The sequence below is a fragment of the Alexandromys fortis genome, unplaced genomic scaffold, assembly GCF_014885135.2.
Source record: "Alexandromys fortis isolate MF-2015 unplaced genomic scaffold, M_Fortis_MF-2015_v1.1 scaffold_1, whole genome shotgun sequence".
NCBI lineage: Eukaryota > Metazoa > Chordata > Mammalia > Rodentia > Cricetidae > Alexandromys > Alexandromys fortis.
The window spans coordinates 40,917,530-40,943,520 of record NW_026067927.1 but is presented as its reverse complement, the minus strand read 5'-3'; the positions used below and the strand labels follow the sequence as shown (position 1 = coordinate 40,943,520).

Below are 25,991 nucleotides of genomic sequence, written 5' to 3'. Positions count from 1 at the left end.
AGTAGTAAGTTTAAAATGCTCCAGCGCAGGGGGAATCTGGAGAGCCCGCTATTTTTCTGACTGGATAGCTCCTTGCATCAGTCCTGCAGACTTGGCTGAATGTGGGCAGGCACCAGCCCCACACTCTCAGTGTGCCAGTCACCTGATGCTCCGCAGACAGGACCTCCCTGCCTTCACGTACAGGTGTCACCTACACAGCCAAGCACCAATCACAGACCACAGCAGCTGAGAAAATGCCACCAAGTAAACAAATCCAACAATGAGAACATTTCAGAGTGTGCATACCACATATGTTAAGTTCATTGAAAGGGGTTTCAATTAAAATCAAACGTCTGTTCACTTCCTTCCACTTAAATACAAAGTTAAAATACAAAGCTCTGTTTACATTTACTAGATCACAAAATGTGAGAGGGTAAGGCGCTGGTGCTCTGGGCAATGGTAACAATCCCATTACTTCAGCGTCACAGCTCACAAATGTATACACGACTCCAAGCAGTTATACCACTTTAACATAATACCATATATCCATCCCTAATTACAACTCTTATCTAAAATAATTCCATAGTACTAGCACATGATTCCAAGGAAGGAAAATAACTTCCTAAAGTAGAAGGCTATGTTAACCTGGCTCAATCCTGGTATCTTTCATATGAGGAGTGGGCAAACACGGGGCAAATCACTCAGGTGAGGTCACAGAACCACACAGGAGGAGAGCGCCCAAGGTTTCATTTAATAACACGATAATATGATATAGGCACATTTGTTCCAAAGATCAAATCAGGGGCAAGAGATGCGGCTGGAGTTGCCCTGAGTGCTTGGTGTACATGAAGTCCTGGACTTGAACCCCAGCACTGTATAGATTGGGGGATTAATGATTAAACATATATATATATATATATATGTTAGGGAAAGAAAACCCGGGATAACATTTTAGGCTGTTGTAAACAACTGTTCAGGACTCCACTACAGTACCACAAACGCTCACACAGCTCACCGATCCACTAACTTAACGGCACACCCATGTTCTACTCTCTCTCCGTACTGGCTACGCTTTCGTCATCCTCCGAGTTAGACGTCTTCCACAAAAACTTCTCATTTGCTTTCCAAAGGGGAGCTTCCCGTTCATGGTTCCTATTGGAGGCTGTGGAGCGGGGACCCTTGGTACACAGAGTCTCTATCACTGCCAAGTCGGTGAGTTTGCTAAGACTGTCATCATTCTGCTCATTCAAGATGTCCCAGAAATCTTTGGGTCTCTGCTTTGCTTTTGTCACAGATCCTGAAAGAACGTTCTCTGGCAGCTGTGTGGGACCCTCCCCGCAGCCTTTAAAGAGGTCATTAAGAATAGAGGTGTCCCCAAGTAAGCCTTCCACAGGAGCCTTTTCTGACGCTGACGCTGGGTTTTCTACCCTGCTGTTCCCCAGCTTGAGAAGTGATCTGTCTCTGGAACTGCACGCCCCTGGGGAATTCTCTCGCTCTGCCTCTGAGGCTCCAGGCTTGCTGTTTGGACAGAAGAGTGTCATGCTGTTCCCGGGTGTGTGGTCATTTCTCTCACTGTCGCTCTCTTGAGTAAAGCTGACAGACGATTTCTTAATTTTTGTATCACTAGAAAATATCTCTTCTCCACGGGAACCATGATTTTGAAATCTGGTTGACTTTCCTTTACACAGTTTTGGGTTGTAAGCCTGAGACATTTTGTTGGTGGGATCATTGCGTGACCAAGTGTTATCATTTGAGCGTCGTTCTTTTAAAAGAGATTCTTTTCCTTTGGATTTATTCTTGACCCTCTCTTCCTCCTTGTGGACAGATCTGGTCGACTCTGGGGCAGAACTCACGAAGGACCCCTTTACCTCTGGGTGCCGAAGGCTGTAGAAGTCCCTGAGCAGACTCAGTCGCTCCTCAGACGTGGCACTGGTTACCCGTCTAGCAAACTCCTGCACAGATGACTTGTAGTAAGAGGCCATTTCTTCAAACTGCTTTCTAAAGATTGGATAGACAGAGCCAGGAGTTACTATTTTGTATTATATTTACAATTTATTTTGAAAGAGCTAATCAGAAAGCTGTTGAGATGGCCCAGCAGGTACAAGTGAGGAGGACCTGCATTCAGTCAGAACACATGCAAGGGTGGAACGAGAGAGCCAACTCCAGACCGCTGTCCTCTGGTCTCCACATGCTCTGTGGCGCGTGTGCCTGCGCTCACACACTGCCGCGGAGTTAAGGACTTTCAGTGTGCTTGTTAGCAGTGACAGGAAACATAAAGACAGAACAATGCACCTTGCCCTTTGGAATATCAGCTTAATTCCATCCTAGGAGAATGTGCCTCTTCCCTAATGCTACCAGAAATGATCTTTTACCTTATCAAATCATCAGCTTTTTCAGTGACTCTGATTTATATACTATTATGTATTTCCTGGGAATTATGAGAACCCAGCAGGCTACTCCTCCAGTTAGTCAATTTATGACTGACATGAGAATCATCATTAAATACTCTGTATTTGAGAATCTATACTGCATTCAAGTCTCAGAATAATATTGTTAAAGAATGGCTTTGATAAATGGAAAATTCTGAAAAAAAGAATTCCCTTTCCCCCTTCTTTCACAGTATAGAATTTCACAGGGCTTTAGGTTGAGCTTTAAAGAAAGCCCTATAAATGTAGTCTGGTGTGGGAGGTCCTTCTGTCTGGGTTACTTTTCTTGGTTAATGAATAAAGAAAACTGCCTTGGCTCCTTGATAGGGCACAACTTAGGTAGGCGGGGAAGATGGAACTGAATGCTGGGAGAAAGATGGGCGGAGTTAGAGATGCCATGGATCTGCCACCAGAGTCAGCTGCAGAACCTTGCGGGTAAGCCACAACCATGTGGCGACACACAGATTAGTGGAAATGAGTTAAATCAAGATGTAAGAGTTAGCCAATAAGAAGGTAGAGCTAATGGGCCAAGCAGTGATTTAATTAATACGGTTTCTGTGTGGTTATTTCGGGGCTAAGCTAGCTGGGGCATCCAGGAACTAACAATCATCCCTCTCCTCCTACAGTAGCTCCCATCCCCACCCCCAATTGATTCAACCTGTGCAGACAGCTCATCTTAGAAGCCAGAGCCCATTTTTACTGAGCATGGTGGTGTGTACACCTACATGCCTAGTACTCAAGAGACAAGAGGATGGAAAGTTTGAGGCAGTATGGGCTACATAGGGTGACTGTCTCAAAAACAAACAAACAACCCCCCCAACCAAATAAATAAAGTAAGATGTTATTTGAAGACACAAAGTGCCTTCCTAGAGTAAGATACTAGAGTAAGATACTAACACTTCTCTATGTACACACACAAATGTGCTTTCTGGAACCCTGGTAAAGTGGAGGCAGAAAAATTATTTAGGTTCCTTGAGCCATAGACTACTGCTTTCCACACTCTGGATGTGGAGGCAGGAGGGTTGAGTTCTTGATCAACCTCAGCTATATGGTAAGTTTGGAGCCAGCCTGCCTTATCTCCCTCCCCACTGAAAAAATAAGGTACAGCGTATGGCTTTGCTGATGCTGCATTTGGGGCATAAATTGGGAAACCTGAGTATCTGTAAATTTTTCTTCAGATAAAAACCAAAGCCAATTCTGCAGCACATGCTAAAGGCTCCACAGTTTTAGAGTTGTATTTCACTTTACACAACAGGTCTTTGATGGGGTTAAAGACTAGTAGATAATTGTAGTTACTTTTCTCTCATGACTTAGCCAAGTTATTTATAATACAGGACTTAGACTCCTTAAAATAAAATAATTATCATTTAGCATATGTTTCTTGCTTAATATTGTTTATGCTGATTGTAATTTTAATTTTTATACTTGATATCTGTTCTTATTGTATATAGTTTTGTATTGGGTTTGGAATTCTCTTATTTAGACAAAAAGAGGAGGTGCTGGGAAATGCCTTCAGCCAATGGCCTTTGAGATGCTGGGCCAGGTTGGGCATGGCCTTGGGTACTAAAAAAACATGCACACTTTCTCTCTCTCCTCTCTCTCTCTCTCTCTCTCTCTCTCTCTCTCTCTCTCTCTCTCTCTCTCTCTCTCCTGTTAGATTCAGCTCCTTTTCCCTGTTTATGCTTAGAACTGCAATCTGTGAGTTTCCCTCTAAATAAAGAACCCTTTATTATTCTCAATTCTGAGCTAGTGTGTGACTACCTTATTTGTGTTCACCTATACAAATCCATTTCCAGGACCTAGTAAATGTTTTTACTTATATTTATAAGGATTCAGTGACCAAGAGGGTTTTAAGTGATGTCTTCTATTTATCCAAGACTAGGTGACACCTCTGTCCAGCAGATGCCAAAGCAACCTGAAAGGACTCACGCCCTCACCTAGGACTCTGGGTGGTCATCCCTGGGAGGAGTGCTGCTTCAACATTATTTAGCCCATGGAACCTTGAGTGAATTATGCTCATGGCTGCACAGAAGGATTATTTTTGCCTTCCAACTCATTTTCCTAATTCTGGGACTTCAACAGAATTTTCTCTAAGAATTCAATGAAAATGCAAGGTGCAATTAGGAACACAAGCTAACCACTTTTGTGAGAAAAAAAGTAGTAGAGAAGCTTAGGAAAAGGAAAAAACCATCGAGGAGTCACCTGGAAGTTACGACGGCCAACGCTCCAAAGCAGGTCTACTCTTGGGAAGGAGCTGGACCACATCTGCTATCACCATGTCACTGCCTTTGCTCTCTGAGGGCTGGAGGTGTTGAAAGGCCATCACGTGGCTGCTACAAGACACTGTCTTGACTCTGACTGACTATGATGGCAGCAAGAAGGGTGGGGTGCCCAGACAGGCCATGGCTTTTGAGTATTACTCCTTACCTTTCACCTAGCAGGAGACATTTCCTCTGTGGGCTGTGAGCAACGAAGGGACAAGAGGAAACCACCGCTGTCCTTCCCTCCTCTGAACACACTACTACAGGGACCCACGTTTCTTTAACGACTAGGGAAATACAGCCGCCTTCTAGAAGAGTAACTGACCACAATGAAAAGGCACACTGTGCAGGAATCACTGCAGCAAGCCTGCCTGGCAGGGCGAGGTGTGGCCTCATGCCAGCTATATGGGTTACTGTGGGGCTTGCTGCTCCTTTCCTGGGAGCTCAGAGACCAACTGTGAGCGAAAGCCAGTATCATTTCCTCTGTCCAGAGGCCCCGTGGACCAGGCTTAGGGGGCCACCTCACCAACTCTTGATGCCATTCTTGGTAACATTAACACTTGCGTGTGGAGCTTCACCGACCCTGGAGACGGCCTCATTTCCATGTCAGTCCCCACTACATCTCTGTAATCCCAGAACTTAGCAAGTTAAGGCATGAGATTCCATCACACCAGTCTGAACCATACATAGCAAATTCCAGGCCAGTCTGAGCTACTTAGTGAGAACCTATCTCAAAAGCATTTTTTTTTAAACATAGAAAAGTTCTGATTTTCTGAAATTTGGATGTGAGGTATGTTTTTACATTCTATACTTTATGATGAAGCTATACTTCTTCTGAGAACTGGCCTGAGTCTAGAGTTACCACAGATAACATACCTGCGGATTCCTTTTGGTGTTTCTCCAATGATGAAGGTGGTCTGGTTAGTACGGTAGACATTTTTCTTTTTCTGGCTCACAGGGTGGGATACACACAGAGGAGAGGAAATGGTTCCATCACTTGGGTTCTCATCTTTCTCTGAGTGTGTGTTCACCTTATTTTTGTATGTCTGTAAAAAAGGAAATAAAAACTAAGCCTGAAAAAATAGTTTTGGATCAACAAGACAAAGAACACCACACTTGTCCCAGATACTCTTTTTTTTTTTTCTTTTTTCGAGACAGGGTTTCTCTGTGGCTTTGGAGCCTGTCCTGGAACTAGCTCTGTAGACCAGGCTGGTCTCGAACTCACAGAGATCCACCTGCCTCTGCCTCCCGAGTGCTGGGATTAAAGGCATGCGCCACCATCGCCCGGCCCTAGATACTCTTTACAGTAAAGCAGATCACCTTACTCAACTGGAGCAACTGCTGGAGGATATAGTCTAGACCTTTAAAAGGACAGAGCATGGGAAACGAGGTACTGTCTGCTGTCAAGGATGTGGATGGTCTGACACACAGGCTGACAGCCACTATCTAAGGATAATAACCAATGACTAAATGAATGAAGGTTCAGAATTGGTCTATCTAGGCAAGGTGTGGTTGTCCACACCTCTAATCTCAGCAATTTGGAGGCAGAGGTAGGTAGATCAGGCAGGCATTCAAGTCATTCTGAAGAACACAGGGTCTACCAGGCCAGCCTGAGCTAAAGAGACCTAATCTCAAAAAATAAAACGGGACTAGAGATCACTTGTATGCAGGCCTGATAACCAGATCCCACAAGGAGGCAGGAAAGAACCAACACCTGGAGATCAGTTGTCCCCTAACCTACATATGCATGTTGTAGCACAGACATGTGCCCCCCTAGTAAACAAAAAAAACATTTAAAAATAAAACCAAAAAAGTCTACCTCATTTATTTTTTTTTTTGTAAAAGTTATGAAGCAATTTTTGTTTAATTTTATATAAGCACATTAACTAGAAAAAGGAACCATTATGTAGCAAAAAGGGAAACCAATTTCATAAATCCTCTGTTAGGCTGAAGAATATTAAGTATTTTAAAAATATCATCAATCAGGTAGTGGTGGCACACACCTTTAATCCCAGCACTCGGGAGGCAGAGGCAGGCAGATCTCTGTGAGTTTGAGGCCAGCCTGGTCTACAGAGGGAGTTCTAGGAAAGCCAGGGCCACACAGAAAGAGCCTGTCTCAAATACAAACAAACAAACAAAATTACTTCTCCACATTGTCTACAGCTTGTACGTTATAAATAAAACCAAAGTTACTTTATAATAATTTTAAGGGCTGTTGTTTAATGTTAGGAAAAGATATTATATGCTTCTAATCTCAATGGCAAGTGTGGCCAGGTATAAAGTTCTACTCCATTCCAAAAATAAAAATAGAAACAAATTTACAACAACAAAAACATACTTAAGTTCAAAAGTAAGGAAACCAAACTTTCTAGCTTCCAAAAGCAAAGAAACAACATAGCAATGAGTGCCCAGCAGGCCACAGGTTAGTATTCTAGAACATGGTCCACAGGAGATGTGGAGCTGGGAGATGGACATGATTTAACTCTCTGAAATAAAACAACAACAACAAAACAACAAACAAACAGGCTAGGAAGATAGTTCCACTGGCAAAATGCTTACTGCGCAAGCATGGAGATCTGTTTGGGGGCTGGCTAGATGACTTGGTGGGGAGAGGCTTGCTGCAAAGCCTGAAAACCTCAGTTCAATTCCCAGAAAATACAGGTGAATAGAGAAAACCAACGTCTGAAGTCACTCTCACCACTACTGCACTAACACATGCGCACATATGCACACTAACTAAAGAGTGTTAGTACTTCTACTAGTGATAAAGGGTCCCAGTTTAACCTTAGGACTCATCAAAGCTGGGTGCAGTGGGGCACACTTGTGATCCCGACACTGGGGAAGAGGCAGGAGGATCCTAGGGCGCACTGTCCCAAGGAAGACAAGACACATTTGTGCACATACATGTACCCACCTGCATACTAGAAACACACGGAGCAGCAAAAGCAGGAGCGGTAAATGTTTGTCCAAAACAATCAGTGCCTTAGTTCCCCAGCACTCCCCTCCCCACAAGAAGGTTAGACAAGCCTAAACTGGTACACAGAACAAAAGTAGGGGCTATCTTCTTCCTTCTTACCCTAGACAGAAAGAACTGTTGTGGGAACTCCTTTCTAAAAGTGGTTCTTTCTAAAAGGCCCATTTGGGCGTAGTATCTAGAAAGAACCACTAGAGACGAACAGAATGGCCAGTTGGTGACAACTGGAGAACCTGATTTTGTACATTCTGTTTGGTAAGAAAAGCTATGCTGAAAACTGGCCAAGAACCAGTGAAAACTAGAGTCCAATGAGGTCCAAATACCAAAACAGTATAAGAAGGCTTCCTGAATCAAAAGGAGGCTTGTGATTCAGTTGGGAAAGAAATTAAGAGAGTCCTAAAAAACATTAAAAGCCCAGCATTGTTAAGCCACAGGTATAGCCAAGATGTGAATTCTATTGCAGAATGACAGTGATCAGGCAATCTGAAGGACACTTTCAATTATCTTATCGGGGAAGATTTAAAAAAGAGAAAGAAAACCCCAGCATAGCACTGTATAACGATACTCAAGACAGTGCCAAATGCAAACCTTAAGGAACAGATTTAAGGTAAAACAGAAACAATACATGGGCTAGACAGCAAGCACAGGCCTGCAATGAGGTTGATAAACCAGAGAAATAAAATAAGTCAGAATTTAGTGTAGGTACTGAGAGAAGAGAGGGAAAGTGTATTTAGAAATAAAAAAAGAATTCAGAAAATGGAGACAGAATACAACCATAGGGCAAATAATTAGAGAAACAAAACTTCAAACTAAGCAACTGTGTGCAAACCATCTCTAATGAAGATAAGCAGACATTTCAGAAGCTATGATGGTGCACAGGAACAAACCGTGCCAGGCAGACAGGCGCGACCGCAGCTCTGCCGACAGCAGTCAGGAATACTGAAAGCTGCTTCGTTAAGGCCATCAGGTTTTTAAATTGCCTGAAAACATCATCATTGAAGAGAAAAAAAAATCCTGATCTTTAAAATAAATCCAAAAGAGATGTTATGTATGTATTTCTATCAGAAACAAGATGAGGGTTATAAGTAACAGACTCTAAACCCCCAGAGAAGACTGTTCAGTATTTTAAGAGATGGGAATGCTAATGTGAACACAAGGAGAATAAACAGGGGAGCAGCTGGACCAACCAAGAACTCCCCTTCCTGCTACACTGTGATTTCTGAAGCCATGGGGAGACAGTCTGGGCAATGGCTCTTTTCAATTGTTTATGTGATTGCTCTTTCTGACATTACAAAGCTCACATTTTATATACATTTAAAGAATCAGTTTTATAAATCCTTCAAGAATTCAGCCTTTGCAACCAAAGATACTGGATAAATAGGTCATTAGATTTTCTGATATATTACACAATTTAAAACCAGATTCTTAAAAGGAGAAAATTCATTTCCCCCCCTCACATGAATTCGACATCTTTTTTTTTTAAAAGACATGACTTCAAATTGCTATTTTAGTAGATAATTTTACTACTTTATTGAAATTAGGTTGTAAGCCATAAATTTGTATTTAGCCCAACTGTATTAAGATTTCAGGAATGTTTGTGCTGTCACATTTATACTGAATTATAAGTATGGAATGGAGGTAGTGGATTACATTCTGATTGCTGTATAACAAGTTACCATGGTATTATTGGCTTGAAACAACATAAACTCCTGACCTTACATTTTTGTAGGTATGTCTGACACGGGTCTCACTGGGCTAAAATCAAAGTGCTGGCAGAGTTATGTTCCTTTTCGGAGGCTCTAGGGGACAATTCATTTCCATACTTCACCAACTCCCAGATGCAGAACACAGTCCTTGTCTTTCTGTAACACTTCTTTTGGGGTCACACCACCCTGTGCAGACAGCCAGGGAGGGTACTGCTGGTAAGAAGGAATGTGACTCTCCTAGGTCCAGCCAGATACTCAGGGCAAAGGATCCTGGCCAGATGGGTAGTAAGTATCCTTTAATGGTATCCATCCAGTTAATTCAACAAGACCACCTCGATTCAACCTGAATTGCACCTATAATCTTAGTTTTCTGCTGTCAGGTAAGATAACATACTAACGAGATTAGCCCCATGGGCAAGAATTTTAGTGACTCTGGGATTTTTTCTTACTAAGGGTCCTTTGCTAGAGTTCACTGGCCCTATGAAGGTTCTAGGGACCACAGAAAAAGGTACTCTTGAACCTTCTGAAGCTGCATTTGCAGGGTGTGTATGTGAGCATCCACACAACTCTCAGACAGAAAAGCCTAGAGTTTTTTCTCATTGTATTAAGGCGTACGTGAGCACAAAGAATTATGAACTGCTGGTTTACATGGCAGCTCTATTTATGTAGATTTTAAAAATTGTTTTTTTTAATAATGTCCATATTAATTTATAAATATCTTGGTGTTTTTGTTACAGAGGAGGTTTTCACTGTTTTATTTTAAAGCCGTACAGCTAACTCTTTACAACAGCTGAGTGAAGCGTAGGGCACTGACAATGTGCAGCCAGGGCAGGACAGTTCACGATCAGGCACGCTATCGAGTCCTGACAGTGAGGTGATACCAAGTCCCTAAAGAAAAGTGGATGAGGAATTTAAAAAGCAATCCTGTCTCTTTTAACATCAGGACAGAGGGGGAAGTTGCTCTTGTGGCTCAAGGCATCAAGCTCAAAGCACCTTTCTTTTCTCAGAGAGCAGGACTGGCAACAACTGGATAACTGGGTAGGAACTGGATGGAAAACTACAAGAAGCAAACCCTGTTTCTGCATAGCCACATTTACCCCCTTCCTACTCATTGGTGAACTGGGTGAGACAGTGTTTCAGGATGTACCCCCAATTGGCCTTGAACTCAGTACGTAAGACCCACACTGGTCTTAAGCTCACAACTCTCTTGCTTCTGCTTCTTTTGTTTCTTGAGTGATAGAATTATAAACATGAACCTGGCATCTCTAATATTTTCTCTAAAAATCTGTTACAGTTTATATATGAAATGCTCCTACAGGCACATGTATTAGAACATTTGGTCCCCAGCTGGTGGCACTGTCTAAGGAAGCTGTGGAACCTTTGGAATGTAGGCTTTCTGACAGACACAGACCATTAGGGTTAGTCTTGAGGGTTACAGCCTGGCCCTGCTTTTGATCCCCCTTTTACTGACTTGCCAAAACATGTGGAGCCTCTGCCACACGCTTCTGCTGCCACAAACTCTAACATGCCTTCCTTACCATGACACACTGAAGCTCTGGGCCAAATAAGTCTTCTGCTAAGTTGCTTCTGTCATATACTTTGTCACATTGACCATAAAAGTAACTGATGTTAGAGGCCAGAGCGAGTACTCAGCAATTCAGAGCATTTGCTGCTCTTGCAGAGGACCTGGGTTTGGTTCTCAGTGCCCACAAGGTGGCTCACAACCACCTACAACTCCAGTTCTAGGAGATCTCATGCCATCTGCTAGCCTTTGTCATGCAGCCCAAACACTCATAAATAATATTAAAAAAAAAAATCAGGATCAGTCTTGAAGTTGGGTACGGTAGCAGACATCTGGAGTCCTAGCACTCAGGAATAGAGGTACAAGGATTGTGAATTTGAGGCCAGCCTGAGCTATACAACAAAACCTTGTCTCAAATGAAAAAAAAGTTATATCTTCTCAAAAGAAAAATTAATGCAAATATGTTCATTATTAAAGTACTTTTTCAAAGAGAAGGTACTGACAAATGAATGGTTCTGAAGCTACATCAGACATAAATTCTAATTATGGTTGTAATAAAATAAGAAAGGAGTTATGAAAGTAAGAATCTGGTGTACTCTTTATTGAGTACGAGTATTTCTGCTAAACACCTTAGAAAACATCACACTTCAAACGGCCTTACACTCAGTAATTGCTATGTGGATGACCAATCCCATAAACTATGCACCACTGTTAAGTTAGGTATGTGCACCACTGTGTGTGTATGAGAAAAAAATCAAATCCAACTTTCAGAATCTTTGTTAAAAAATAAAACTCACTGCACAAATGAAGAAATGCAGCAATCATTCCTCAATAATATAAAGTTAAACAAGTCCATCTAATCAGATGTCCTGAGTAAAAAGCAGGAGGTTAGTCATAAAGATGAACTCATCAGAGGACATTAAGGTAGTCAGTTTAATTAATAAGCAGTAAGTAACATTTCTTTCCTCTTTGGACATGTAGAGTCTACCAGGAACAGTCAGTTGAAAATGGGAAAATAAGGGAAATAACCCTGCTGTCCTTTCGGAGCTTTATTAGATAAAGACAGAAAAAGTAAACCATAGGTCAAAACAGCCTCTTTATTCATTAACCAATAAAAGCAACACATATACAGAAGGGCTTCCCACACTATTTTCCCTTTTCTGTCTAAATAAAAAAGTTTTAATTTTAGCATAGACAAATGATTGCTTTGCATTAACTTTGATAAAACTTTCGAATCACTGTTGATTTTTCTGGTTTACCTTTAAAATGTGATTCAAAATATAAAACTGCTATTTAAGGCTGGATAAGCATATATTTACTATGATTTATTATTGTAAATTATAGAAGACACATGAGCTGGGTGGTAGTGGCGCATGCCTTTAATCCCAGCACAGCACTTGGGAGGCAGAGGCAGGAGGGTCTCTGTGAGTTCAAAGCCAGCCTGGCCTACGAGAGCTAGTTCTGGGACAGGCTCCAAAGCTATAGAGAAACTTTGTAGCTAAGAAGGCATTTATGAAGGAAGAATGCTAGGGATGTGTTCACTTGTACCCTCCCTTCCCCTTGCTTTACATAAGAGCATGCAAATCTGAAACTCAAGGTAATCTAAATCAACCTTTTCCCACTTAGAAGACAAAATAGGAAAAAAAAAAAAATCTCTTAAATAAAATCTCTTAGAGCAAAACTCGAGGAAACAGACGAATCCGCACTAGGTCTTTTCAGCCATACTGCACTATTGCCCTTCTGCAGCAGGAAACTGCCAAACAGCCTTGGACAATACTGAGTCTTTATGTTTGCTTGTTTTTTGAGACAGGGTTTCTCTGTGTAGCCCTAGCAGTCCTGAAACTTGTTCTATAGACCAGGCTGACCTCAAACTTACAGAGATCTGTCTGCCTCTGCCTCCTGGGTGCTAGGATTAAAGGCGTGTGCTGCCATGCCTGGCTTTAGTACTCACATGCCAAAGCATGTGCGTGGGGGCCAGTGGTTTTCTTCCATCAAGGGGGGGGGGCAGGGCTGCTGGCCTTCACCTGCTGAACCATCTCAGAAGCCTCTGTCTTAGTCCTTTAGTGAAATGCAGGCTCTGATTACGAGGCCAAAGCCAAGGTGCCTTACTTTCATTCAAGCACCGAGTTTTATTTCAGGCGCAGCTAAAAAAAAGGAAAGCTACAGAGTTTTCAGTATGAAAGGGTTAAGAAAACTGTAGACAGGAATCATTAGCATCAGTACACTTTCAAAAGGAGGGCTCTTCCTACCTCACAGCTGTCTACTCACACTTCCTTTTTTCTGTTTACTCAGCCACATATGGATTGTATACACTAGGAACAGCACTGTATAGTACAGAGAATGTTTACAAAACAAAAACCACTTTTTATTAACATTAATTGAAGTGAAAAATAAGTTAGGAAGTAAACTGCTAAAGAACCATAGAGGGCACTTACATAGGGATAATAAGGGAACGAGAATTTGATGGGAAAAGGCCTCATGACCACATCTGCTAACAAATGGGCCAAGAGATTAAAATCCAGGAGAATGAAGAACTTTTATTTTTTTGACACAGGGTTTTTCAATGTTGTTGCACGTGACCTTAAAACTAATGATGTAGTCCAAGAACTTGGGTACTTCTGTTTCAGCTCTCAGAATGTTTTGGCTATACAAGCTTGCCACAATGCTCACCATGAGGCTAACTTTTGAAGACCATCATGAGGATCCCTGTTGTGGTTTGAATGAAAATGGCCCCCAAAGGCCCACTGGGAGTGGCATTATTGGAGGTGTGGCCTTGTTGGAGGAAGTGTGTCACTGGGGATGGGCTTTGGTGGTTCAGAAACCCAAGCCAGGCCCAGTGGTTCTCTCTGCCTGCAGCTTGTGATGTAGAACTCTCAGCTCTTTCTTCAGCATGTCTGCCTGCATGCTGCCAAACTTCCCCACAGGAAGATAACGGACTACCTCTGAACCGTAAGCAGCCTCAACTAGATGTTTTCTTTCATAAGAGTTGCCACGGTCATGATGTTTCTTCATAGCAATAAAACTCTAAGACAAGTCCCTAGCTCCTATTTTACAGAAAAGAGATAAAAGTATAATGGATAATCTCTCTTGGGGCTAGTTCTGGAGCTGCATCCATTACCAGCATAATATCTCCCCAGCCACCTTACCCTGCACATTTCGGAGGAAGGATGATGCTCAGAGTGGTGCACGGGCAAGAGAGCCTATCTGTGGCAGGTTAACAGGAACTAGTGAAATCCTTTACTGGGCAGATAAGGGATGGATAGGCTTGATCATTAATAGGGAATTGGAACTAAGGGGGGGTTTTTAAAGGTAGTGGAAAGTCATGATGAAGAAAGGCTCAACTCAGAAGGCTAGTTCTAAGATGAACAGAGGACCTGTCTATCCCAGGAAAGTCTGGAGCCTACAACTTGTTCCCAAGACTAGCAGAGAGCTCTAAAGACACTCTCAGGTCACCACCATGTGTGGCCATACTCGTCCATCATCCCCAGCACACCATGTATGCGATGAAGACTACAAATCAAGTGTTCTTTCAGTTTCTGTCTTCATCAAGCCTTAAACAGTGAAGTCTCAGGCTGCAATGTTTTGTTTACACATCTGTTCAAACAAAAGACTTAAAAACAGATCTCTTTGGTTAAGGACCAAACTGTAAGAACACACAAAGGCATAAAATTTCTTATCTTTGTAATACAAGGAACGGGGAGTGCTATCAAAACAGATAGCACAGTGTAAGTAATTCATTCAGATGGCAGCTGGGTCTAAAGTGACAAGGCTGTTTAAGGATCTTTGTACAAGGGTGAAAATACTCTAATTAATTATGCAAGGTTATCATAATGTAGGTCTTTGTATTTAAGAAAAACCTAAGTCTAAAAGCTACTCTTAAACATTAAGCCATCAGTTGGGAGAAAAACCAAGTGGCTAGAGGACCCACTCCAAATACACACAAAAGTCACATTTTCTGCATGTTATAAAAATGATAGGCCTGAAAACACAAACAGATTCAAGTCTGAAACATGTTTTGGGAAGAAGAGGAGGCTGAAGCTGGTAACTCTGGCTCCTTTCCTCCCAGAAGTCTAACAGCTGCAGTCTAAAGCAACTTTATTCTGTGGTGGTTTTGTGACAGGATCTATCACTTTGTGGTCTAGGCTAACTTAAAACTCAGCACGTAGCATAGGATGGCACTGAACTTACAATTCTGCTTTAGACTCTGGAGTGCTGACATTATATAAACACGCACCTCCATGCCCAGACTATAGTAAGACATTTCACAGAACTTGGCTGGTGGACAGCAAACAGAAGTGCTTGCTACTAAACTTGACAACCTGAGTTCAAGCCCCAGACTCCATGAGGTAGAAGTAGAGCACTAATTTCTAAAAGTTCCATATACATGTAACACATGCACACACACGTGTACACATACACACACACGCCATGCCTGGTGAAACACACACATACATCACACACACACACACACACACACACACACACAAAATAAATGTTTTAAAAAACTGAAGAAATTTCACAGACCCGTGGAAGGGAGAAAACAAAGTCTCACTCTGACTTCACACATGGGACAGGGCATCTTCCTTACTCCATTCTCCATGTGCTCTTTTATTAGTAGGCTTCTTTGCCAGCACCATGATGAACAATGAGGAATAACCAGCATGCATGGGGCTCAAACCTGACGAATCCTTCTGCATTACATGCCAGTGTGACTACTCTGACTTGAGAAGCTGAGCTGAAGGAGTTTTGGAGGTGAGCTCTTCTTTACGCTGGATCTTAATGTAGGGTTACCAGTAATGAGCGTGTGGTGAAAGCCCACTCTGTTGCCATTGCTGAGTGGTGGTGGTCATATCTGGAAGTGTATGTTATATCTTGATCCTTACATCAAGAGAGAACAGATACACATGACGTTAAGCTACAGGAAGGTCACATCCTGTCTGTAATGACTGGCATTGAGACGTGTGAATGAGGTCAGCCAGCAGATTAGGTATGGTTGGAGGTGTGGGGTTCCACACAAACTTGAGAGTGTTTCTATATTTGTTCTCACACTACAATTCTGCTTTCAGTGTGTAAGGATATTCTTCACTAGCAGTAGTGGTCACGCACTTCATGTCCTCTAATTTAATTCTGGCGCCGTCTCTCCAAGACCAGCATTTCCACAGCTCCAGATGCCAACTGTGCGCCTCAGTTTAGCTCGGCTGTGCCTGCTAGAGCAGTTCTGCTCACTAGTTTACTGCTCAGGATATTCCACACACGGAAGCAATATGCAGAGGCAAAGTTGTGGGGACGTGGTATGGAGCTGTCATGCCCACCCTGGGTATGCCACTCTATTGTAACCTCCACGTGCGCAGCTAGTCAGAAGATCAAACCCATCCTCCTTAGGGACAGGGTTTCTCCATAGCTTTTTGGTTCCTGTCCTGGAACTAGCTCTTGTAGACCAGGCTGGCCTCGAACTCACAGAGATCCGCCTGCCCGAGTGCTGGGATTAAAGGCGTGCGCCACCATCGCCCGGCTCCTCCTTAGCTTTTATGGCTATTTTACTGCATAGGCACAATTGCTAGCAGGCTGGATGGGGAAACCCAGCAAGGCCTGTCTGTACTAATTGTTCTTCATAGCCTCCTCCCTCTCAGGACAGGACAGGACAGGACCCTCCTGTGATGAGGCTCTTCAGTCATGGAATTTCTATAAGGTTGGCCCTAAGATAAAAAGGCAGTACTGGTGGGAGACAGGTATCTAGGACCTGCTTTGGAGACATTATGACCCAAACAGGGGCCAAAACCAAAACGTGTGTGCCAGAATGTCACAATTTCTCATCTATATAGAGGACCCCCAGTCTGGATACACTCAGTACTGTCTCTGAGTAAGGTGATTTCCAGAAAAATCAGAAAGTTGTTCACAGAAACGATGATTGAAACTAACTGTTCAGAACACAGACTGGGTAAAGCGCAATGGTAGAGCGCCTGCCTAACATGCACAAAGGCCCAGTGTTCATCTCCATCAATGAAAACCAAAATAAATCAAACCAATCAAACCCAACAACAAAACAAACTTTCCAAGACCAAAATAGTGTCTGAAGCCATTGTGCCTTGACAAAAGTAACAGTTAAATCTTCTGGGAAAAGTATTGACTCAAATACAAACTCAATTTAGGTTATCAAAAGTGAGTCAGAAATACATCCTACTTAGGGAAATCCACACTTCTGGTTTATTTGAAGAGGTATGTATGTTCTTACAGGTACCTAAAGAATACTGAGAGCAGGAAAAATTGTGCTCCCCAGGGATAAGCCCCCTCATAGGTTACCTAAAACCAAGCAGTAAGCCTTTAAAACCATAAACATATGATCAACATTTCACAGAATGAGCAGGTTGTATTTATATTTGTAGGGGTGTGTGTGTGTGTGTGTGTGTGAGAGAGAGAGAGAGAGAGAGAGAGAGAGAGAGAGAGAGAGAGAGAGAGAGAGAGAGAGAGCAAATGAAAGAGGCCATGCTTTGGAGAGGGAGAAAAGAGGATGGAGTATATGGGAGAGACTGGAGGGAGCAAAGAGAAGAAAATGATATAATTATATTTAAATCAATCTGAAATCTTCAACTAGAGATCAAAGGAAAAGGAACACACAGGAAAAGACAAGCGGCAAGAAAGGTCCCAAGGATAGAAGCCGGCAGCTGTTCCCGGGGCTGGAAGGAGACCCTAGTGTCGCACTTTAAAATTAACTAAAATGAAATGTGTGGATATACTTTCCCTAAATTCTTCAAACTGAAATATAATGATTTCCCCCCCAATTTTATGTTTATATAAAAACTCAGGATTTCATGTACAGAGGTAGTGTTCTCAGATGATGATGTAGTAAGTGTTTCTATCATGTGACTATGTCTGTTTGACACCACGATCTTCATAAAGGTATAAAATGCAATTTGAAAAGCACTGTTCATTGCTTACTATCCCTTAGTTCATTAGGTAGAACCAATGAAGGTTCAATGAGGCTTTTTTAACCTCTGAACTTCTATCTTGTTACCAGAAGGCATTATTTGGAGAAATGGCATTTTATAAATTAGTAAAACCTCACAACTGTCTAAACCATGAAGTTTTTCAAAGTCAATTTCTTTGTGCAATCAGAAGCCTCAACATCTAGGAAAAGGGTTAGAATTATACCACTTCCTAAAAGGAAAAATTATTTTTGTTCATCTAATCCAATGCTGGCTAAGTTCTTAAAAAATATATGTATGTATATATACATATGTTTTCTCTATCCCTTTTCATGGGAAATAAGTCATAGTTCAGGACAGGTTCTTAATAAAATTAGAAGACTTACCAAAGCTACCTTATTAATGAACAACGAACAAAAAGTAATAATAGATAATTACATAGAACCATAGAAGAGTTTATCCCTCATGTGACTATTAAGCCATTCCCACTATTATAATAATAAAAATCTATGTTCTGTTTTGAGTAATTTCAGCACCTTTTTTAAAAATTATTTTTCAAGGCAGTGAGTGTGTTTTGGATACTATGAGGAAGGATACCACAGGTTTTCTTGGACCGTAGCTCTAAGAAGGACAGGGCTATGTATACAAGAGCACTGGCTTGTCCTTCTGTTTAACACACGAGTATTCTTCACTCAGATGATGCACTGTTTTTGTGGAAAAGAATGTCACCTACAATCAATCTTCCTCTTAGGGATAAAGACACAAAGCTCCTTTCATGCCAATAGTAGTACCATAACCTCATGCATATATTCACTGCAGTCCCAGAAATCTTAATCCCACTTGTTACTTGAAAAAAAAAACTATCTGATAAAGTTAATATTGAGATAAAGAAGAAAAATTAGTAGACAAGAAAAGCCCCACTGAGAGTAAATTCTGTTAACTTGTTAAATCCATACACTGTACTTACTGGACTACCTCATAAACTAGTCAATTACTTTATACCATTGACGATTATCCTGATAAAAATAGAGTAATAGAATGTTCCCTTTACCCAAACTCTGCTCATTATAAACAGTCCACTCCTCCTTGCTGACTCCAAAGTTGTATAAACACACTGCAATCAATCCACCAAAGCTCACAGAAATCCTTGCAGTAAGTAATCCAAAGAATGTCAATCTAACACACATACAAGAGAAGTTCCTGCTAACACAACATTTTGAGTTTATAGTATTCTCAACAATACTTAAATCTCCGTTGATTATAAAAAGACACTCCCACCTCAGCCTGACAGCCCGCTTAGCCCACTCATTTACAGCACACTGAAATCATATAAAGAAGGGTTTACTATTAATCCAGGTTTTACTACAAAGTGACCCATTATTTTCTGTCAAACACTAGCAGGAGTGCCAAGTGTCTGTCATCCAATTCAGGGGATTAAGTCTTCTTTTATAGTCTGATACTTGTACCAATTTATAAAAATACAGATATAGTTTCTTAGAGTTGGTCACAGTCTATATTTTGGCTTGGATTCAGGCAGCAAAGGTTGACTATGACAGCTGGCAGGAAACTCAGGGGAGAATACATCCTCCCCCTTTAGTCACCATATCTCAGTTGCCATAGTGATTAATCCTTAATTGAATGCTGTCTTTGTACACTTTTTTTCAGAAAACTTTAAGCAACCTTAAGTTGAAGACATGTGGTTGATTGAGAAAGGAAGCTGAATCACCACAGGCTTAGTGTGACACAGCCTCACAGTACAGCTCTGAGACACACAGCCCCACAGTACAGCTCTGAGACACACAGCCCACAGGTACAGTTCTGAGACACACAGCCCCACAGGTACAGAATTCTGTGACACACAGCCCCACAGTACAGTTCTGAGACACACAGCCCCACAGTACAGCTCTGTGACACACAGCCCCACAGGTACAGTTCTGAGACACACAGCCCCACAGGCACAGAATTCTGTGACACACAGCCCCACAGTACAGTCCTGGGACACAGAGCCCCACAGGTGGAGTGAAGTCTGGGACACACAGCGCCTTTCCTTTACAAACTTAAAACCTTTCTTTCTGGTCTGAACTGAAACACAAGACACATGCGGTTTCATTGTAGATATCCTTACAAAGATAGTCTTTAAATATCAAAATATAAATTTTGCTTGTTATGGTTGAATAGCATTCTATAGTGAATATATAGCACATTTCATTATCTTCTGAAGGATATTTAAGTTGTTGAAATTTTAACACAGCCAAGGATATTGCTGAGAAGTATTATTGGGTAGGATATCAAGTCCTGTGGGCATATGCCAAGAAGCAGTATAGATGAACGGATTATATAAGATTTATTTTTAGCTTTTTAATGATTTCCATATGGATTTCCATGACAGGGAAGCAACACCCATGATACCACAACAATATGGCTGCCTAAATGAGACCCACAATAATGACAACATCATTATGACTATTTCTTTCTACTGAAAGGGAAAAATCTCATGGGGTTCACTATACAAAGAACTACAGGCAACTAATGACTGCTGAGAGGATTCTTTCCCAGGGATGAGTACTCTAAGTTGGTTATCAAATACAAATGGTCAGCTCTGAATTTACACACACACACACAAATTCAGCAGGTTATATTTATATTATTTATGCATATGTATATACATATATATGTATATATATATATATATATAAATGTGTACACAACAATAATCAAAGAGAAAATGGTCATCAATTTGACAGGGAGTGTGGGCATGCAAGGTGTTGGAGGGAGGAAAGGAAAGAAGGGAAGTAATATATTTTAATTTAAAAATAATTAAAAAATAAAAACAGAAAATAAGTATAATTGAAGGTGAAATATGTTATTTTGCATACTATTTTATATTTGTATTGTCAAATAACAGGAATAATTACAAATTTATTTCGAGAGAAAGAGGTCTTACTTTAGTACATCTATAGAATGTTCTACCAATAAAAACTAGTAAGTATTACTACAACAATAAAAAAGAAACATGAAAAAGCTTGTGTATTTTAGGTCTTTCCTTTTTTTAACAAAAGAAAGAAAAATAATATGAAGTAGGGTGGATAAAGAGAGAGGGACCTGGGATGAGTTGGGGGAGGGGAAAGAATGTGACCAAAATTTATTATGGAAAGTTTTAGAAATAATGAAAAAAAGAAACCTCACAGGATAGATACTTGCCTCTTTCATGGTAGGAGATGAATCTCATTATGAAAACTATGCAGAGACAGGATTTCAGATGAGACTGTTCCTATAAAACGCTGAGGTCAAAGCGGGATAGAGGGGAGGTGCATTTCTTGTTTCACATCTTTCTTAAAGATGGCTCTGAAGAGGCTGCTTACTATCTCTACATGTGGGAGATGCTTTTCAAGCTCACATCTAGATGAACTGTGTTAACTGTGATGTTCTCCGTGTGGCCAATATCCAGTGAATTATCTCATTAACTCTAGTGTACTGCAGAGATATTTGACCATCCATGTTCATTCTAACACTATCTACAACAGCCAAGACATGAACCAGCAGAGATGCACTAACTGATGAACGGGTAAAGAAAATAAAGTTTATATACACAAGGGGAAAGAATGAGATTATGTTCCCTGCAGGAAAATGGGTCGAAGGGGATTCTTGCTGAATGCAGCAAAATAAGCCTGACTGAGAGACAAACACTACGTGTTTTCTCTTGTACAGAGAATCTAAATAAAATAAAAATGTAAATACACAATATGGAAGTAGGAAAGGGATATGCAAGCAGAGGATGTTGTCTAAAAAGGAGAGGGGTAGGAAAAACACAAAAGGGTAATGGGAGGGCAAAAAACAGTATCTGCTTCCTTTCAAAAGAAAAACCTAAATTTGCATATTAAACTGGGTCCTTTTAAAACCCATCATTACATTTACTCTACGGATACTGTAGGAGGATGTCATTTAATTTGTCCTTTTGCTGTGATAAAATACCAAGATGAAGGCAACTTATAAAAGAAAAAGAGTTTATTTAGAGTTTAGAGTTTCAGAGGGTTAGAATCTGTGACCATCACGGCAGGGAGCCTGGTGTGAGGCAGGAAGGCAGACAGGCATGTGCTGGACAGTAGCTGAGAATTCGTATCTTGATCCACAAGCAGAAGGCAGAGAGACTACTCTGGGAAGCCTGCCCACAGTGATACATCTCCAGCAACGTTCTCATTCAAGCCACCACACATTCCCAACATCTTCTGTGACTGTAACTATTACAATGCTATATGGCTTTTCCACACTTAGTTCTATGTCTCCTAATAGAATCAGCAGCTACTTCTGAGGTCATAAAAAGAATCCTATTAGCTGGGTGGTGGTGGTACATGCCTTTAATCCCAGCACTTGGGAGGCAGAGGCAGGCGGATCTCTGTGAGTTCGAGGCCAACCTGGTTTATAAGAGCTAGCTCCAGGACAGGCTCCAAAGCTACAGAGAAACCTTGTCTTGAAAAACAAAAACAAAAACATCAAAAAGGACCCTACTGAGAAACTTTTGTGAAAAGTGAAATAAAAACTAAATTTTCTTACCTTAGAACTGCAAACAGCTACATTAGCAGGGAGCTGAGAAAACTGCTTCAACTCAAATACATCACGTGTTGCCCAGTGGCTCATGTGATTTTCAGCTCTGCTTGATCCAATCACATTCTGATTTGAGTGGATATATGCCACTTCCTGAACACCACCTAGGAGGCAAACATGTTTATTACATGATTAATCACTACGATGCAATCGGCTCTACTTATCCACAGCACACTAGGAACAGGATATACCTGCTTTGTTACTCCCTCTATTTTTGACACCTTCTTGCTCTGCAGCCCAGGTTAGTTTCAAACCTGTGATTCTTCTGTCTTAGCCTCCTAGTTATGCTTCCTTCCTTCCTTCCCTCCCTCCCTTTCTTTCTTTATAAGATAGCGCCTTACTTAGTAGTAGCCCTGGCTGACCTGGAACTCACTATGTAGACCAGGCTGGTCTCAAACTCATAGTCAGTCCGGCTCTTACTCCCCATTGCTAAGATTAAAGGTGTGCACCACCACATCTGGCTATGCTTGCTGTATTTTAAAATTATTATTATCTTTGTGCTTCCTTGAGATAAGAGCTTACTCTGCAGCTCAGGATGGCCTAGAACTCTTGGTAATTCTCCTCTCTAAGCCTCCTGAGTATTGTTGAGGAGTATAAGCAACTATGCTTAATAGCTTGCTTTATTTTAATGTTACCACGTTACTATCGCAACATTTTAAAAAGGAAACGGAAAAAGGAATTCGAATATGTTGATTCAGGTTAACCTGGAATGACTTTCTACTGTTATCAATATGAGAATTGCTGAAATTAAGTAAGAATTTTTAAATTTAAATCTAAAATGGAGATTTTTGTCTGTGAGAATCATGGTTAATGGTCCTGTATAGATTTTTCTTCCTTGCTAATTTCAAACTGTTCTTGCACATTTAAGGAGCTGCTCTAGGCTTATCTGCTCATCTAAGAAAGCCCTGATGGCAGTGATGGACGAGAACATGGGGTTTATGACCAGAAAGTTGTGTTTGGTTGGTGGTGCTCGGCTTTATTGTTTGTATTTTGTCTTTTTTTGTACACATGCCCAGAGAATGTCAAGATGAGAGCTTTTTAGGAAATGAAAAAAAAAATTTAACTCATAGCTTTTTATCTGAAAGAAGTCTTAAAAGTGGCTGTATTTTTTTTTATTGCTTTGCTTCTAGGCTCTAATAATTTATTTTGAAATTACAGCCATAAAAGAGGAGGCTGGAAGTAAGGCCTGTAAAATTTTTCTCAAACAGCCCTGGCAATGAACCTCAGCTGCGACCTCAACACTCTGCTGGTTTAGCCCTGATCTCTCCAGCAATCACCAAGCACAAACCACTACACACTGCGACATCATGTAATTAAAAGTTACCAGGAAAACATCTCTAGGTGACACAAAATACCACTAACTACAACTGCTGACACCTGCCGTTAAAAACCTCACGTGATCATTTTTAAAAGCGTTTGTAGCAAATCCTTAGCCCTCTAATTTCACTGGAGTAAACAATCCAACCAATAATCCTGTGCTGAGTTAATTATGGGACCAGGATGCACAGATATAATGGGGATACTTTAAATGGGTCTTATCCATAAGAGAAAGCCTAATCCAGAGGTAAATAAAAGTTAACAAGCTGCATGTAGCACCTTATTTCATCTTTCTTCACATGATTTATGGGGAATAAGACAGACACTCATAAAGCAATGCTAACTCATAACCACTAAGTAGATTCTGAACAAAGGTTGTTCATTCCCTCTGAATCCCCAGGTGAAATCAAAAAGCAACTAGACAACAAAAGTAGACACCTATGGACCACATGAAAACAAAATTAGATGGCAGGGCACTTCCATGATCCCTAAATTACAATCAAGTAGAGGCAATCTGCCAATGGCAAAACTATGGTTCTCAACCTATGGGGTCACAACCTCTTGGGGGATTGTCAAATGACCCTTTCGCAGGGGTCGTCTAAGACCACCAGAAAACACAGGTATTTACATCATGATTCGTAACAGTAACAAAATTAGTTATGACACAGCAATGAAAACAATGCTGTGGTTGGAGGTCACAACGAGCATCCGCACTAGTGAGGAAGGCTGAGAATCACTGCTGTACAGTGCTGACATCTGTACTGTGGAAGAAGGGAGGTGTGGCATGTGACAGACCTAAGAACAGGTGATCCCAGGATAGCCAACAGGCATTTGTTGGGAGGCACAAAGGGTCACCCAGAGGGAAGGTGTTCTGCTCACTAGGACTGAAGGGATCAGAAGTCTTACAGTAAGAAGGCCTCAGGAGAATTACCAAACTAACTATATAATAAAAATTCCCAGACTGGCCCACTTACTGGTGCTCCTGCCCAGCCAGGGCCCAGCAAAGAGAAGCAACATGGGGAGGTGATCAGTGTGTGTAGGAGAGAGCAGGATTCAGCACTAAGCAGGGGAATAATTTCCCCTAAAAAAAAGATGGAAAGAATTATCTGGGTCAAATCCCAAAAATTATAAGCAAAGAAAGAACAAGCAGCAGAGTAATATCCCTGTCAGAAATGACCGGCTCACAAAACAGACAGATGTCAAAACCAGGTAAATAACAGACTCACAAAAAAGACTGATGTCAAAACACTTTAAGACCATGAAAGAAGTCACAAATTAACAATATAAATCAGCCCAGGTGGTGGTGGTGCACACCTTTAATCCCAGCATTCAGGAGGCAGAGGCAGGCGGATCTCTGTTCTATAGCCAGAGTGAGTTCCAGGACAGCCAGAGCTACAGAGAGAAATCTTCTATTGAACACCTGCCCCACCCCAAAAATATAAATCATAATTACAATAATTTAGAAATGAGAGGTGGAATGTCTCAGAAAGACTTAGACATTAAGAAAATGTCCTTTGTAACTTCTGGAGGCATCAGTATTCCTGATTTCATTCATGTTCTACTATAGAGCTGTAGTAATAAAAACAGCTTGGTAGCAGCATAAAAACAGACATATGGATCAATGGAATCGAATTGAAGACCCTGACATTAATCCACAGATCTATGAACACATGATTTTTGACAAAGAAGCCAAAACTGTACAATGGAAAAAAGAAAGCATCTTCAACAAATGGTGGCGTAACTGGATGTTGGCAAGTAGAAGAATGCAAATAGATCCGTATCTATCGCCATGCTCAAAACTCAAGTACAAGTGGATCAAAGACCTCGACATAAACCTCGTTACAATGAACCTGATAGAAGAGAAAGTGGGAATAGCCTTGAATACATCGGCACAGGAGACCACTTCCTAAATATAGCACTAGTAGCACAGACACTGAGAGCAACAATCAATAAAAAGGACCTCCTGAAACTGAAAAGCTTCTGTAAGACAAAGGACAGTCAGTAAGACAAAATGGCAGCCTACAGAATGGGAAAAGATCTTCACCAACTCCACATCTGAAAGATGGCTGATCTCCAAAATATATAAAGAACTCAAGAAACTAGACATCAAAATACCAAATAATCCAATTAAAAAATGGGATACAGATCTAAATGGAGAATTCTCAACAGAAGAATCTTAATGGCCGAATGACAATTAAGGAATTGCTCAACATTCTTAGTCATGGGGAAATGCAAATCAAAATGACTCTGCGATACCATCTTATACCTGTTGGAATGGCCA

General features: G+C 41.2%; 1 protein-coding gene across 5 annotated transcripts in view; it reads right to left on the bottom strand.

The window, feature by feature from the left end:
• The window catches only part of Ercc6l2 (ERCC excision repair 6 like 2), a 75,206-nt gene that overhangs the window by 1,929 nt on the left and 47,286 nt on the right, over nt 1–25,991 (bottom strand). For 3 of the 5 annotated variants that reach the window (XM_050143888.1, XM_050143887.1, XM_050143889.1), the window contains exons 17-19: nt 22,343–22,497; nt 5,543–5,712; nt 995–1,977 (exon numbers count right to left, since the gene is read on the bottom strand). In XM_050143888.1, coding sequence (XP_049999845.1) covers nt 1,026–1,977; nt 5,543–5,712; nt 22,343–22,497 — 1,277 coding nt within the window. In that variant the 3' untranslated portion in view covers nt 995–1,025. Of the gene's footprint in view, nt 1–282; nt 1,978–5,542; nt 5,713–22,342; nt 22,498–25,991 lie in introns of those variants that run through there. The other 2 variants (XM_050143886.1, XM_050143890.1) reach the window with 2 other exon arrangements.